We start from the raw sequence: 16,291 nt of genomic DNA, 5'->3' as shown, positions 1-16,291 counted from the left end.
CAGATACCTGGCAGCCAAGGATTTATCTCGTTTTAATAATGGGAAAGTTAACAAAAACATTAAAACAGGAGTAGCTAGCTTGGCTTGTTTTGATGTCAATAAAACTGTATCGCTTTCTAAAGCCCCCATTACATCCTGATGATTATTAGTTTCTGCAATCCGCTTGCTCTTTATACGCTTTTACCTTCAAGTGTCCTTTCCTAAACTGTGTAGGATCCTGTGCTGCATATGTTTTCTCTTTCCTATTTCTATTGCTTTTTTTTGTACCTCTTTCATTCTGTATACCACCCAGGAAAGAACCAAGGACCCTCCTCACGTGTTCGATGTCAGGAACGTTGTATGGTGGGGTTCAGTACCTTCTGACCACGTTTTGAATGCTGCTCTTGTGTTGCTGACCTCCCTGCAGGGCTGCTCTGCTGGGCTCACCTGGAACCTGGAATAAAAGGCCTTGGGGGGAGCAGAGGTGGTGCCTGAGACCTCGCTGTTGTGTAAGGGTGGCTTTGTGCTTTCTGCTGTAGGTTTTTGCTTTGAGGGTTTTGTGGAGGTGCTTTGTGACCTGTAATGAGAATGTTACCTGGAGTTGTTGTCCTGTGAGCTGTTTTGGTTTAACTCTCTGTGAAGGTCTCGTGTGAGAGGGGCTGGGCTGATCTCAGTTACACCAGAGATGCATCTGCTTCTTTCTATTCTGATAATGGTAATGGCAGAGAGCAGCTGGAGCCTTTGTGGGCAGTGCTGCACAGCTCGTATGCCTGGGAAATGGTGGGGAGGCAGAAATGACTGGTTATACAAGGGATGGCTGAAAGTGTAGAGATAACTTCGATGGAGGTAAAAAAGCATTATTGGAATCTGATCATTATGACAAATAACGAATCTCTGTGCTCTGAAAGCTCCCACTGTAAAGAAGAGATCTCTGTTCAGAGGAGCTCAGCCTTCTGTGTGCTGGAAATACAAGGCTAAGAAATCCATAGCATCTCGAAGTGGACTATGAGTGAACCTCTCATTGGTCTGCTTTCATTATAGTTCATTAACGTCAGTCTCATGAAATGCTGGGCTTGTAGCCTTTGGTTGTGCAGATCCTACGAGGTATCAGAAGGCTTTGTCTCTTTCAGAGGGATTTCTTCCATGGGGAGCATAAAAACAAACAAAACCAAAGCGTAGTTTTAGAGGCTGTAAGCTGTAACTGTTTTCTAGGAATTTTTGGAATACGTTTTTCTTAATCAAACCTATTTTGCAGCATATTTGTCAGATGAAGGCCCAGTGTTCTTCGAGCCATTCCTGATTTTAGCGCTGCTTTTGTGAAGTGTGGGGAGAAGTGGCCTTTCCTTTACTTTGCAGATGTTCTTCTGCAGATGACAATTCTAAAAAAACTTCCTTTTCTATCATTTCATAGAAAGCAAACTCTAAATAATTCCCCCCTCCTTGAAAGTTGAAGTTAGTGTTTGTAATGTCAGGTCACTGGCGAGTAGGGTGATGCATCTTTTCTACTTGAGTTATTTGCTGGCATATGTACCTGACTATTCAGTCTGACTTTCTTTCTTTATCTACAACAAAACAGTTTTTCTTCTTCTCAGAGTTTCTCCCTTCCAGAATTGAACTCTGCGAGGTGTCAGCAGCCTGCAGGTCAATGGCTGTGAGGCATGAGCAGTTTCCAAAGCTTCCTTCCAGCATTTGCTGCATTCACTTGGCTTTAGTGTAGGCTGAAGGTGATCGTTCAGTGCTGCTTTAGGGCAGATCAGCATGTGAGGCTTCCTGCAACACACTGACACAAAGTACTGGAAAACAGACAGGTTCAAAAAAATTAATTGAATGTATTGTTATGAAGAAGCAAAGCATTGTAAGTAGGTTCAGAGGCTAACTTTGAACAGTGCGCTTGTGCCTTTTGAGATCTGCTCTAAGGGAACACGCTGTTGGATTGAGGAACTTGACCAAACGTACCCAGAAGCTGCACAAGGAGACTGAACGTAGCAATAATGAATAATAATATCAGTTGTGTGGAGAAGTAACAATCTTGAAAGCTGTGTTGCCTTGCATGTGCTAACTGCCTTGTTTTCTTTGTCTAGCTCTTTACAATTACGACGCGAGGGGACCAGATGAACTTTCCTTACAGATAGGAGACACTGTGCACATATTAGAAACATATGAAGGTAAGCTTGCAAAACGTGCATTGTCCAAACATTGCTTTTAGAACTGCTTTTCTGTTTGTGACTTCATCATCCCGTATTATCAGGTGATGAATTACTTGCTTTCTTGCAAAGGGACAAAATGCTTTGTTTTTAATGAGCACAGAATTAACCAATGCTAGATGTGAACGAAGAAGCGTGTGGTCGATACCTGGTGAATAACCATCTCCTTTCCTATGAAAGATGGATGTTCTCACAGCTTTATTTGTATGGATCGATTGCAGCATCTGTCCTACGTTTAGAGAAATGATAGATGTTTTTGGATACCCTTGGGTAATGCGAAGGCACCTGCTGCTAAAAGAAGTTTAATCTGAATTTGAAAGTCACCGGGGTCCTAAATTATTTATGTCTCTCTTGTGAGATTGGATACATGTGCTACAGTGCTATGACCGATTTCAGGCTTTCAGATGCTTTGCTTGTTTTGATATGGAACGGTACAAGCACTAGGCATAGCAAAATCCTTCCTCCTTGATGTGTGAAAAAGGGGATCGGGATGCTGTGTTTGATAGTCAACAGAATGTGAAAGTTGTCAGAACACTTTTCTGCTCTTCCTTGATCCAGTAGCAAGCCAAATAAAATCCATCTCTTTCATTACATCCTAGGCTGTAAATTGTGTAGCCTGCTGCAGACTGGAGAGATATAAGCAACATATAAACAGTACTTTTCTGAAAGAGAAGGCAGGCTCTGGAACGGGCTGCCCAGGGAGGTGGTGGAGTCACCGACCCTGCAGGTGTTCAGGGACATTTGGATTTTGTGTTGAGGGACGTGGTTTAGTGAGAGCAAATGGTGATAGGTGGATGGTTGGACTGGATGATCTTCAAGGTCTTTTCCAACCTTGGTGATTCTGTGATATAACTAAACTTTGCAAATGCCTTTTGTTTGCTGTTTTGAATGCCTTTGTTTCTAGACATTGATCTTTTGGTCCGAGTGCTAAATTAGTTTTAGATATTGATTTAATCAGACTTTTTTTTTTATAGTTACATCTACTCAAACAGTGTTATTTTGACAGATGTAACAAGCTTGATTCATCACTATGTGCAAGTTAATTTTCTCTTTGTTTCTGGGTTGGCATTTTCCTGTAAGATTCAGGTTGCCACTGGAATCTCAGGTTTGACTACGCAAAGTAATTTTTCTGTTATATGAAGTTATATGATTTTTATTTTTTTTTTGCATTAGTTGTTATTAAAAGTAGAAAGATTTAAATATTAAGCAGATTTGTATTTTTGTGTATCTAAATTGATTTACTTAATGAATGTGGGAGAAACACTGAGTCCTGCAAAGGGAGCATGAAACCGTGTCAAATCGTGACTGCTGGTAACTTAATGGGATGGTGGAGATGACTTGCTTTTCCCCTTCGACTCAAATAACAGAAAGACCTTTGTGCTCTCAGCTCATAGTTTTGGGCTTTTGACATCTTTGTGTGACTGGGATGAGTTTACATTAAAAGAAGTGCAAATAAATTAATGTTCTGCCAAGCATTTTGTACAATAGTTACTCATTACTTCCCTGCTGTGATGAGAAATGAGCTGCTGTAGTTCTTACCTCTCTTCTTCACAGAGCTGCCATTATTGGGTAATTATTTGAGCTCTTTGATCTTCCAGTTCCTTCCCAGGGCCTTTGGGAGGATTGCCTCAGGAGAGCTGCCTTGGTGTCTGCAGGTGCCCCACGTCCAGCTGCGCTCACACACCTGCCTGGAGGGCTGCTGGATGTGGGGCTGTCTTGGAAGCAGTGGCTTGGTAGGGTTTGGCAAGCAGTGAGGTTGTAACTGCTGCCTTCTCTAAATCCCCTTTGTCATAAAGAAGAGCTTGCAGCAGGTTTTTGCTGTAAGACCAGCCGGGCAAATGTTGGATTTTGTACTGGATTGGGTTGCTACTGTGGCCCCTGCTTATATGTGCTTCAAATGGTACTTGCAGGTTTAAAAAAAAAAACACACAAAAAGAGAACTTCAGAATTTAATTTTAGTACTGAAACATTCTCATCTTTTAAAATTTAGTCACAACAGTGTACTTGCTCTCTGAAGTGCTGAACCAATTTTACAGGTATTTTCACTTGCAGTTTCAGTGAAGTTTGAGGCTTGTTGCAAGCAGCTGCTGTTTGTATCGAGGTGATGGGATTGGTGATGTGTGTGCTTTCCACTGTTAAACTGGAATGTTTCTGCTCTTCAAGGACCCAAAGGAAAGATGAAGCTCCTTTCTAACAACAGTTGAGAGAATAATGGATCTTTAAAGTCAAATTACTGTTATTATTTCAGGTTGAATTGCAGAAAATTTCATTTTTCCATTTGAAAATTTCCTGGTGCGCTTCTTAATGTGAACCTTGCAGGAAAAGCTGGATGATAGCAGGGCCATGTGCCTTGATAAATAGCATTCATGTGTCAGGAAGGAAGGGTTGCTTTTTCAAGTAATATCCCTAAACAGATATTTGCTGCATTCTGAACTAGCACATGCCTTATTTTTGTTGTCTGTCTTATGTTTCTTTCTATAATTGGGTAGAAGTCAAAATGGAGACGTGATCAATAAGTAAGATTTATTTATTAAGGAGAAATGCTATTAGATAATAGCAGTAAATAAGCTTTGAAACAAAGTGTTTATATTTGAGCAGCTGCTCATTTCTAGAGCTGCTATAGAAAGGTGTAGTTTGGGTTCCAAAATAGGTAGTTTAAAATAATATTTAGTTATTGCTCACTGTTCTTTATTTATGTATCTTATTTTCTTTTTTAAATGTAATTAATATCTATCCTGGGTAAATGCATAGCAAGTATCAAGAACAGTACTGGCCAAGGGTTTCCTGTGCCCTTTGCAGGTGCCTCCCTTTTCTTTGTTGGACATTTACTTGGATGGGCACTTCCAGCCACTGTATCCCATAGTATTTTACAGGGAGAGGCTCAAAACCCTGTCACGTGCAGCAAAGCCACTTAAATGCCCACAGCAATTTAGAAAACGTTTATGACATCAGCCTGTTTTCCTCTCACTGATGTTTAGTGTGAAGCCGAATTTGCTGTAAATAGACCAAGGAGGATCCGAAATTGTTTGCTGGATTCTGCAGGTCAATGTTTGACATCAGATATTTGTTCTCTTTTTCATCAGGTTTTCTTTTTTTCACTTGTTTTAGACCTCCAAAGTGGCAGAGGTTACAAATGCTGGGAGTAAAATGAGGCAGGGCCACTCCATAGGTGAGAACAGCTTCATGATGCCTTTGCACCCATGTGTCACTGCCTGCCCTGCCCTCGCTGTATTTGGTGCAGGAGATGGGGAGGCAGCTGCCTGCATCCGTGCTTCTGCTATGAAAGGGGAATTGAGAACTTGAAGAGACGTTATATTTTGGGTTAGTTAGAGATGACTTCTCCATCTAAGCTGTGTCCTGGTTCAGGCAGCAGGATGGGTTGGGAAAAGAGGTGGCAGAGGTAGAGCTGTGTGGCTGAGGGACACACGGTGGTGGCTGTGGCAGGGCAATGGAGCTCATCAGTTTGGGCCTTGTCCCCACATGGGCGCAGAGGACAATGGTCTGGGGCAGTGAGAAGATAATGAATCGACTCTCCGGTGGCATATGGTGAACAGGCTGAAAAATCCTCCGTGCTTGAGACTTGAGTTTGTATTCCTTATCCTGGAGTGCAGATAAGGAATTTTGCTGTAAGAGCAGATGCTGTCTACCAGGCATCTTGATTCATGTTTGTGTTTTTAGTTTTTGCAAACTTCCGCAGGACCTCTGCCTGCTTTTCTGTTTTGTGAGCTGTAAATCCTGAAACGTTCTTGTCTTCTGAAGAGGTGACAAATGGCTGATCTTCAATTGAAAACTTGAATTTGTTCAACGTAAACAGGTTTTAAAATCAAACGAACAGTAGGTACTGGAAAGTTAATGCTTCTAAGTTGGTTTTGTTCATGTTGGTGAATCATGAATTAAAATGAAATGAATCTCAGTTTAATGCATTGTGTGGAATACCATCTCTGCCACATAGAATTTCCCCTTCAGTTTTCCCATCCTCCCCAGCTTTATAGCTTTCAAAGGCTTTCTTTTGGCCGGGATGCTCACTGTGTGTTGGTGCAAACGAGGCAGGGGCTGCTGAGCTGGGAAGGAGCAACTGCTGGGAGGCGTAAGGTTTTAATGCTGTCTCCTCTTTTTCCCCCTAGGTTGGTACAGAGGTTACACGCTGAGGAAGAAATCCAAGAAGGTGAGTGCTGCTTGCTTTTCTGTATGACATGGCATGGTGCCTTTGGGGATCTGCTCTGAACACAGATCTTTCTGTGTCGTGTTGCTGCGTGGCAGTGATCTCTGGGAACTGGGCTACTGGACTAAATGGGAATATTTCAAATTAACTGGAACTTACTGTAATGAGATCTAGAAACTTACTTGTGTATCTATTTTTTTTTCCTGAATTTAAGTGTATGCATACGCAGTTTCTTCAGATAGCTTGATGTGCATTAGCTTGTGCTCTGCAATAACATGTGTGCCAGAGCCTTCACCTCTGTGAAAGTTAAGAGCTTCACATCTCAGCTGATCTGCTTGCAGGCTGACAGTTTGCTGTCTGTTAAATAACACATTACCTGTACAGTGCAATTGCGTCTTGGAAAGCGAGGAGATCTACATTGTGATTTTTCAGTCATTCTCCATGAGGGGGGCAGTAATCTCCTGCAGTGCAATTTAGCCTGGTTGTTCAGCTTGAAGCGTGCATGAAGTGCTGCTGTTTATAGCAGCTTTTCTGAAATAAAAAGTAAGGAAACAGCACAAATGCTGCTCGTAATGTTGCATTTTATTTTTATTTTTTGGCTTAACTTTATAGCAGTCATTAACCAGAATTACACAACTTTTATCTGTGTATTTTTTTTTTTTTAAGTTTTAAATTAAAACACTTAAAATTTGCATGTTTGCATGCAGAGCTGTTGTTTCTGAATCTCTGAAAGTACCGAGTTAGCTCTGTGGTTCATCCCACCCATTTCCTAACCAAGCCTGGTCTGTGTTTATTTCTACTCTATTTCAGTGCTTTCTTTTTTCAGAGATGCGCTAAATTTCTTACAAATCATATTTAGTGAGCATGCCCCATTCAGCCTGTGCAGAAGGGATGCATTCCTCTTGGCTTAAATTGATTCCAGGTGTTGGTGTGTTTGTCCAACTGCAGCTAAACGTAGTAACTTCTGAAAGAAAACTTATTCTATGGTATTGTAGAATTGCAACACTTAAAATGTGAAGCTTTGGTAGAATTCTTTTTAAAGGCAGTGGAAGACATGCTTGCCCGTAGATATTAAGAAGGATGAGTGTGCTCTTTCCCATCTGGGCAGCAGGTATCATTGCTGGTATTGCTGTAATTGGTGTGTCTTGCTTGCATGCCAGACCTTCTGGTCATCAGTGTGTTCCTCCTCTGGTGACCTGCATGACCTGTGCCACCTTCTTTCTCCCCTGAAGCTGTTCTGCCCCCCTTGCTGGGTGGGTGGGTTTTGGTGGTGCTTGCTGGTTTCTTTTGCTTTTTGCTTGCTCCCTCCCTGACCTCTCTCCCCACGTATTCAAACAGGGCGTGCAGCTCAGAGCTCAGGCACTTCAGTGACTTCTGCAGAGATTGTTTTTCATCCGTCTTTGCAAGAAACAGTTTTGCTTTAAGTTGCTTTGAAGTAGACATAACTTTATGACATAAAATGAGCACTGCAGTTGAGTCTTGTTTGAGAGACTTCTGCTATGCTCTGCTGAGAGGGATGTAGGGAACAAAGCACAGATTGAGGAAGGAATTACTCAGTTTTCTAAGAATTGTTTTGCATTCCCAAACAGAAAATGGAACTGCTTGCACTATGAATGAGTTAGTGGGAAGTTATTTCCTCAGCTTGTCTTGAATTATATTTTTAAATATGACTTTGTTATTTTCCAATTATTACTTTTAGAATCTTGAGAGTAATTTAGAACTTTTTTATAAGAAAAGCACCACTTCTTTTGCAGTACTGTCTGCTGTGGAGTTTTTTGGCTTGTCATAATAGCAATACGTTGATAAGAGACAGTACTGTATGTCAGCTATGGTTGTGATGGCTGTGTTCTGCATGTGCATGCAGTTAAATGTATGTCATGCACTCGAGCCCACTGTGCATGGTCCAACCATCAGCCCATCACCACCATGCTCACGAAATGTAGCAGCACCTCTTAGTCTCCATCGTGTGATGTAGGTGAATTCAGTGGTAGAATCTTTCAACCATGCTTTCTCTGTTGTGTAGTACGTCCAGCTCGTAAGATCTAGGTGCTCCAAAATGCTGAGTATCTGTTTGCTAAGGTTGCAGTAACACTTCATCAGATGGTCATGTGTTAAAACATTTAAATGGATGTTTAAAATAAAATATTCTGATACTTAAAAGGGTGTAATGGCTCCGTGAGGAACTGGCGGTGCATCTTGGTGGGTTGTTAGGTGATAAATGTATTATGTGCAACATTAATTTTTTTTCCCTCTCCCTCCCTCTCAAAGGGCATATTTCCTGCCTCCTATATTCACCTTAAGGAAGCAATAGTCGAAGGAAAAGGGTGAGTTTCATTTGAAAAGATCACAAAAAATCCATTTTTCTATTTGCGTAGATGTAATTTCAGTGTGTTATCAGATACCTTGCACTTGTTTTCTGCTTGTTAAGGAGCTCGTGCCAGCAGTGTGTGTTTGTGCAGCAGCAGAGGGGCTGCTGCCAGTGCTGCCATCCCTGACTGCATCTTCACAAAGTTGAGCTGCTCTGCATGGATGTGAAAGCTGAAATCAATTGATAATTGATTCATTTTCTTTGTAGCTTTTATGGCTCCCTTGACACATAGATGAACTTCTACTTAGATGAACTTCTTCCAGTCCACCTCTATTTTAATTCCTGATTTCAGTTATCACAGCTTTGTTTATCTTTTGACCTTCAAATCCTACCACTTCTGTCTGATCTACTAAAAGAGGCTTTTGATATGAGATACCTTCCTCTTTAGACAGATGAAGTTTCGGGCACTGAATTTGCCCCTGCAGTAAGTCTTGTAAACTGAACCCCTCACTGAAGCCGTTGTCCAGACATCATTTCCAATCTCCTTGAGAAGTTTCCTGCCTTCCTGCAGCACTGCTGTGCAGTGAGAGATGGTTTGTTTTGCGATGCTCCTGTTTCTCTTGTCTGATGTGGCTATAAATAGTTGGGGCTGGTTTTCCTTTAGTTGCTATTAAAGCTCAGATCCTTACATATCAGACCAGTATTGCTGGCTGTGTGTGTTAAAATTCATAACATTGGTATAAAAAATTCCTTAAAAAATTGGGAAAAATACTGGGAATCAGAAAAACTCAAAATTAATAAATGATTAGCTAGGTATGAAACGGAGTGTAACAGGATTAAGCTATTTTATTCCTTTGTGCCCGATTTATTTTTATACACTATTAAATATGTAAATGATAAAAGCACTAATCATATGATTGCTGCATAATGACAACTTTCTTACTGATTAGAAAACTACTTTTAAGTACACTACTTTAGAAATATTAAAAGGCCTGGCTGCTGTTTTGTACTTGGATGGCACAGTTTTAAAACCAGACAGAAACGTATTGGTAATGACCTGCATGCCCTGTTTTCTTCATAAGACCAATAATTTGGAAAACAATTAGACATTAGTGTCATGCTATTGCACGTGCATATCTGGCTTTCATCTTGGTTGCTCCTTGTAACATCAGCCTCTCAATAACAGCTGGTACCATGAGGTATGTATTGATGCACTGTGAGTATACACACAAGCAGGGAAAGAAGCATGAGCCCGATAGCACAGCCTCAAGTCTCTGCTAGCTATCCTTCACATCAGGTGGTATTAATGGTGTGCTCTGCTTCCCCTCTTTGGGATGATATATTCTTGGTTCACTTCTAAACATGCAATCAGTGGTGTTCTTCTGAAGCCTGTCGTCGTTGGGCTGGTTTTGGAAATGACCACCAGTTCCTTTTAGAAACAGCTCTGCTGTCCTACCCGAAACTATTACTTAACTCAACCTTTTTTCGTTTAAGGCAACATGAAACCGTTATTCCCAACGAGCTGCCCCTGATTCAGGAGGTCACCACAACGCTGCGGGAGTGGTCCATAATATGGCGGCAGTTATACGTCGTAAGTAGCAGTTTGTAATCGCAGTAGGTGGTGTGTGGGGGAGAAAGAGATGCCATGGAAGGTACAGGGAGAAGTATGAAAAAAGAGGTAACGGATTGCCCCCTCTCTTAAGGTTTCTGAAGGCTGCTTTATGTGGAACAGCTCTTCAGCATCGTCTGTGTTAAGGCACAAAACTCAGAAGCGTGTCTGTATATTTTATGAATATTTTGCATTTCTTGTGCAGAGACGGCTCTGTGGAGTGATGCCTTGTTCTAGTAATAACTTGGTGAGCAATTATGACTGACTAGACAGAAAATCCTTTTTTATGAAGTGTTATTATCCAGAATGCACTGTTTTTAAAGGTATGCATTGGGCTTTCCCAATCTGCAGGCAACTGTGTTAAGCAGAGAAAAAATATTCAGGCTGCTAGTCTTGGAGAAATTCTTATATTTGATGCCAAATTCCTTGGTGTAAACCTCAACCTTACGGAGATTTATCAGCGTAGGCCTTGTGCTTGTCAGTGCTCTTGTACTTGATTGATTGCTTCAAATGTATTGACCCTACATTTAGACATTGCATGAAATAAATTACTTTTTTTCTTTCTCACATGCTTAAGTTCTAAGCACTTAAGAATGCATCCTTGGTAACTTGTAGCAGTAAATAAGTTTTTCAAATGGATAAAAAGAGAAGAATAATATCTGTGAAACAGCACAGGGGAGAAGTATCTATAAGTAAGGTGCAAGTAGCATTCAAACATACAGCTGAAAAAGCAGTTGCAATGTGAACCAGCAGCATGGTGTTGGATTTCAGGTATCCTAGCTCTGACTTCTCATGCTTTCTCTGTATAAAAGCATTAGGACTAAGTTGTGCAAATATTGAAGCATTACTTTTAAAGTAGGGTTTAATGAGGAATATTTATCCCTTATAAATGTTCATTTGAAATCTTCAGTTGTACCAGGAGAGGCTGTATAATGAGGAACGAATATTGTAATGTTATTGAGAACAAGCTACTGCTAAAGAGTACTGCTCTTAATACAGGAAAATTGAAGATGGCAGGAAGTGAGAAATTCCCATTTTCATGTGCCTGTTTTATACTTTGTATACTGTTAAAGGATATTTGAAGGTGGATAGAAACCAGGATTTCTGAGCAACTGACCTAAAGCCCATCAGTAGGGATTTTAAGTCTTGAGATGTTTTGAATCACAATTGTGAAAGTAAAGGTGAGATCAAAACCAGTCTGCTGGAAGTGATCCCGTGTTGCAGAAGATGAGATGGAGGACAGTGTGGCATGTGAAGAGAAGCAGATCATATGTAAAGAGAGTTTTAATGTGAGATGATACTGGAGAGCTCGTGTGTTGAGGAGCAAGGGTAAAATCAATGGGCAGAGGTGAAATAGGAGGAGCAGAGTCTGTAGTGGGAGAAGCTGAGAGAGGCAAGATAGGAATTCTTGAGAAGGATCCTTAATATTTCAGTTAATATTTAATATTTCAGTTATTACTATTGTGAATATAAAGAGGGAAAATTAAAATGTCACCTTATTCAGCTGTTTGATCAGCAGTTCTGACCAGATTGTGAGACTTGTATTTATGCTGAGTTCTGCTGCTCTGTGTGTTAATGATGGCAGGATTATACTCATTTTGGCATTGATGACCCCTTTTTTGGATGTGTGTGATCAGATGTGATTGTGGTGCACGTGCAGGGAGAAAAGAGCAGTGGGAAGAGTCATTGTTAGAAGTTTTCTTACCAGGACCTGTGTGTGCTGTCTGCAGTTGGAACTTTCCAGGAGTTACGAAGTTCTCCTAATGTAGGAGTTGCTTGTTCTAACTATTATGTGTTGTGTCTCTGTGGCCGGGATTTGTTTGTGGGGAGGTGTTGGTCAGCTGTGGAATGCTGTAGTGCTTTTTTAAGAGCTTGGCACTGAGGAGCAGAGCTAACACAAGCAGTAGCCTCAGCTCGGTGGCAGATGGGGCTGCAGTCCCTCTGCTGGATGGGTAGAATGCTTGGCGAGTTTACTCATTGCTTTATCTCAAGTGTATCTGCTAGATTAAGTGCATGTGTTTATCTGGTGCTAAGAGGACTGGTGCTTTGAGATGCCTTTCTTTCAAAGGGGTTATGTTGTCTGGAGATGACAGGTTTCAAACCACTCAGTTTACAGACTGGAGAGATCTGCGTTATCCACACGTTGCTTATCAAAGCTCATTAAATGACCACACTTACCCTTCAGCCCATAATTTGTATTTTTGGGTATCGAATAGGCATTTGGTGTTGATTTGCAGATGGTGGAGGAAGTGGCATGATCTTTGTCTCACTAGCTTATGACTGCCTGCAGCGCTGAAAATCATAAACCTCCTTCTCATTTGAATTTGTCTGCATTTAGCTTCCAGCCACAGGAGCGTGTTGTGTCTTTCTCTGCGACATTAAGGAGCTTTTAATAACTGGTATTTTCTCTGTGGAAGTTCTCACACTATAATCAAGTCAGCTTTTCGATGATCTGAGCAGACTGAAGCCTTTACATTTCACAGTTAGATATATTTTTTCCCGGAGCCTTTCAGACATTGTGTTATTTTTCTGCACATTCTGCAGGTTTTCATTTTTCAGACATAGCAGCCTGTTTTAACTGCATGGTAATTATTTAATTATTCTGGTTGGTTTCAATCCAATAAGACCTGAGTGTAGTCTGAATGAAGGACCGGTATGCATAACCTGAACAGTTTGGTGATGTCTTCTTCTGTAATGAGTTAATGGCTTGGCTAGATTTTGTGGGCTAGGAAGAGGGTTATAAAAAAACATTGACTCAGTGCCATTGTCAAAACCATTATGACTTTAAGATGACTTAAACACAAACGTTTATATTTCTTTAGGTACCCAAAGCAGAGCATATGACTCCTTGTATTCAGTGTTCTATAGAGAGACATATATATGTATATATGAATGTGTGTGTATATATTTATGTGTGTGTATACATAAATATGTGTATTCAGTGTTCTGTCTGTAGCAGTGTGCTGTAGTTAGGCTCTATGTGAGAGCTAGTTATAGACTTGTATGCTTTTAAATTCCTATCTTACAATTGTAATTCATTATATGTACTTAAAGGATGTTCACTAGACTTCAGAATTAACCTGTACTCATTTTTTTTCCTCCAAACAGCAAGATAACAGGGAAATGTTTCGCAGTGTACGGCACATGATATATGACCTTATTGAGTGGAGATCTCAAATACTGTCTGGGACTCTCCCCCAAGATGAGCTCAAAGAACTGAAAAAGAAGGTCACTGCCAAAATTGACTATGGAAACAGGTTTGTGAACAGTATTTTCCAAGTGTTTCTGATGGAAAAGCAAACCAGCTTTGTATTACACATTAGCTGTCAACGATGTCTTGTAGTATTTTTATTCCTTTGTTTATGCAGATGGAATAATGGTATGTTAAAAGTCCTATCATAGCATGATAAAGAATGAAATTGATACAGCATCTCTTTAGTATAGAGCAAACTGCAATATATAAAATAGGATCCTTATGTAACTCTTCCTTGCTTGCTGATGCAATTTGAGATTAGCATGAAGTTTTCTGTGTCTTTTTTAAGGTCAGTTAAAAAGCACAAGTATTTCTTCTCTTCAAGATGTCATATAAACTCTTCTGCAGCATAAAAAATGTGACAGAGTATTTTGAGTACCAAGAGAACATTGTAGTGCTGTCTCTGCGCTAGAGACTGAAAAAGTGTTGTGCAAACCAGTATTTGAATCCCTGTGATGTAAATAACTCATCATATTTCAGCTGTTGGTGCTTCATTCTTTGAGAGCTGGCAAACTTGTAGTATGGCCTTGGTCACAGAATGGCTTGGGTTGGAAGGGACCTCAGGGATCATGAAACTCCAACCCCCTGCCGCATGCAGGGCCACCAACCTCCACATTTAATGCCAGCCCAGGCTGCCCAGGGCCTTGAACACCTCCAGGGATGGACGGGGCATCCACAGCCTCTCTGGGCAGCTGTTCCTGAACCTCACCACTCTCATAGTAAAGAACTTCCCCATGACTTCCAAAAGCCACAATTTGAAATGAAACAATAAACCAATAAGCCCATTCAGTCAGTGCTTCTGCATGTTATCATCCAAGATGTGGACTGCTGTACCCCAATAGACAGTTGCCCAGATGTTGTTGATATTGTTTGTTTGGCTACTGTGTTTTACCATCTGTCTGTGGAGATGGTTAAAGTTACTCTGAATAACCTCCAGATGCTCAGTGTTCAAACACAGTAGAACATTTTGTGCCGTGCTTTATATTCATAATGTTCTAATGAACTAATTCAGTGATCAGAACATTCTCTGTAGAATATGGGAGAAAAGTGAATTTGAATTTCTAAATAAATGCTAACACCTGAACGGATCCTATATGCTTCTTAACGTAGTCCTGTGTCCACTTTAGTCTAAAATAAGCAAAAGTGATGATTTTGGTGTCGTAGAATTGCCTGGGTTGCAAAGGAGCACAATGCTCATCTGCTTCCAACCCCCTGCTGTGTGCAGGTCACCAACCAGCAGCCCAGGCTGCCCAGAGCCACATCCAGCCTGGCCTCGAATGCCTGCAGGGATGGGGCATCCACAGCCTCCTTGGGCAACCTGTGCCAGTGCCTCACCACCCTCTGGCTGAAAAACTTCCTCCTAAAATCCAACCTAAGCCTCCCCTGTCTCAGTTTAAAACCATCCCCCCTTGTCCTCTCACCATCCACCCTTGTAAACAGCATTTCCACCTCCTCCTTATACTCTCAAGTACTGGAAGGCCACATGCAGACAAGAAAACTTCATTATGCATTTTATAAATTTTTTCTGATCTAATCATATTCTAACTTTTCCTGTTTTGTGAAATACTGATTTGTAAATAAGATATTCCTATAAATAAAATGACAATTTTGCTGCATGTTGTCAAAATAACTGAGGAAGTGAGAAAGTACTTTTATGAAGTTGCATTTATATTGTTTGTCTGAAATTGGGTCAGATAATTTTGTTGCAAAAACATCTTTCTTGTTCAATTGCAAAAATCTGTAACTGGGACATTCAAGGAGAAATTTGTTTCTTTTTTTTCTCAGCAACAAATGCAAGTTAAGGGATAAGACAAAGGAATTAAACCCAAGTGTACTTCACTTCTGTTCACTTGACTATCTGTGCATCCGTTCTTGTCCTGTTGGTGTGCTGTAGGCTGTGGGTGATTGCTCCTGTGAGTTGCTTTCCTCTCGTCCACTTGGTTGGGCTGCTGTCCCAAAACTGTGTTTTTTGGCTGCTTTTCTGTTCCCCTTCAATGATGAAACCACTTCCTCACTGAAAAGCTTGTCTGTGAGTTGCTTAGAGTACTTAGGATATTTAGGTGCACTTTGGAGCAGAGCTTAGGAGGTGTTAATTAATGACCTGCACTCTGTGGCTTGCTTGAGTGATGTGTTCCCCCTTTGAGGTAACACAGCAATTAATTAGAAGGTTTCTGTAATGACTCATGAAGTTCAGAGATTTGTTCCAAACCTTTGGGTTTCCCCCTTGTCAGGAGGGCAAGAAGTTTTCCACAGCTCATGCTCTTCAAGTGTTTCTGGGTCCTGTCCAAGGGGATTTACTCAGACAGTGAATCTTTCCATGGCTTCTCAGGTCCAGCAAGTTTGATTTAAGCTTAGTGATCAAACATATCAAAGGCAAAGTTCCAGCAGCTCTGTCATGAGAGATGACTATGTAATTAGAGGTGGTAGTGTTTGGGACCATTTTTATTGATGGAGAGATGAAGAGATAAGTCTTAGAGAAGACAAACAGAGAGATAAGGTCAACTTAGACTCCAGTTTTCCTTATCCTTGATTTCACTGCCAGCACTGCAGTCCCATGGAAGAAGTTTGGACTTGGTTATGGCAAAAACCTTCCTTGCTGCAGAAGATAAACGTGGATGTTAACTGCCTGCTGACAGAAACCTGGCTTCTGCCTTGAATAAAGAGGGACATTCTGTGCCTTCGTGTATTTTGTAGATTTTCACTGAGCTGTGATTAATATGCTTTGGAGGAGAGTATAGAGTGGGAAGGAAAGAACTGACCAATTTGCATGTGGCGT

At 40.9% G+C, this 16,291-nt stretch overlaps 1 protein-coding gene across 2 annotated transcripts in view; it reads left to right on the top strand.

Moving 5' to 3' along the window:
- The window catches only part of DOCK1 (dedicator of cytokinesis 1), a 273,286-nt gene that overhangs the window by 18,159 nt on the left and 238,836 nt on the right, over positions 1-16,291 (top strand). For both annotated transcript variants that reach the window (XM_052677007.1, XM_052677006.1), the window contains exons 2-6: positions 2,061-2,144; positions 6,308-6,348; positions 8,614-8,669; positions 10,148-10,244; positions 13,371-13,519. In XM_052677007.1, coding sequence (XP_052532967.1) covers positions 2,061-2,144; positions 6,308-6,348; positions 8,614-8,669; positions 10,148-10,244; positions 13,371-13,519 — 427 coding nt within the window. The remainder of the gene's footprint in view (positions 1-2,060; positions 2,145-6,307; positions 6,349-8,613; positions 8,670-10,147; positions 10,245-13,370; positions 13,520-16,291) is intronic.

The sequence above is a fragment of the Tympanuchus pallidicinctus genome, unplaced genomic scaffold (genome assembly GCF_026119805.1).
Source record: "Tympanuchus pallidicinctus isolate F22 unplaced genomic scaffold, pur_lepc_1.0 scaffold16, whole genome shotgun sequence".
In the NCBI taxonomy this organism is placed as follows: domain Eukaryota; kingdom Metazoa; phylum Chordata; class Aves; order Galliformes; family Phasianidae; genus Tympanuchus; species Tympanuchus pallidicinctus.
This window is presented reverse-complemented; position numbering and strand designations above follow the sequence as displayed.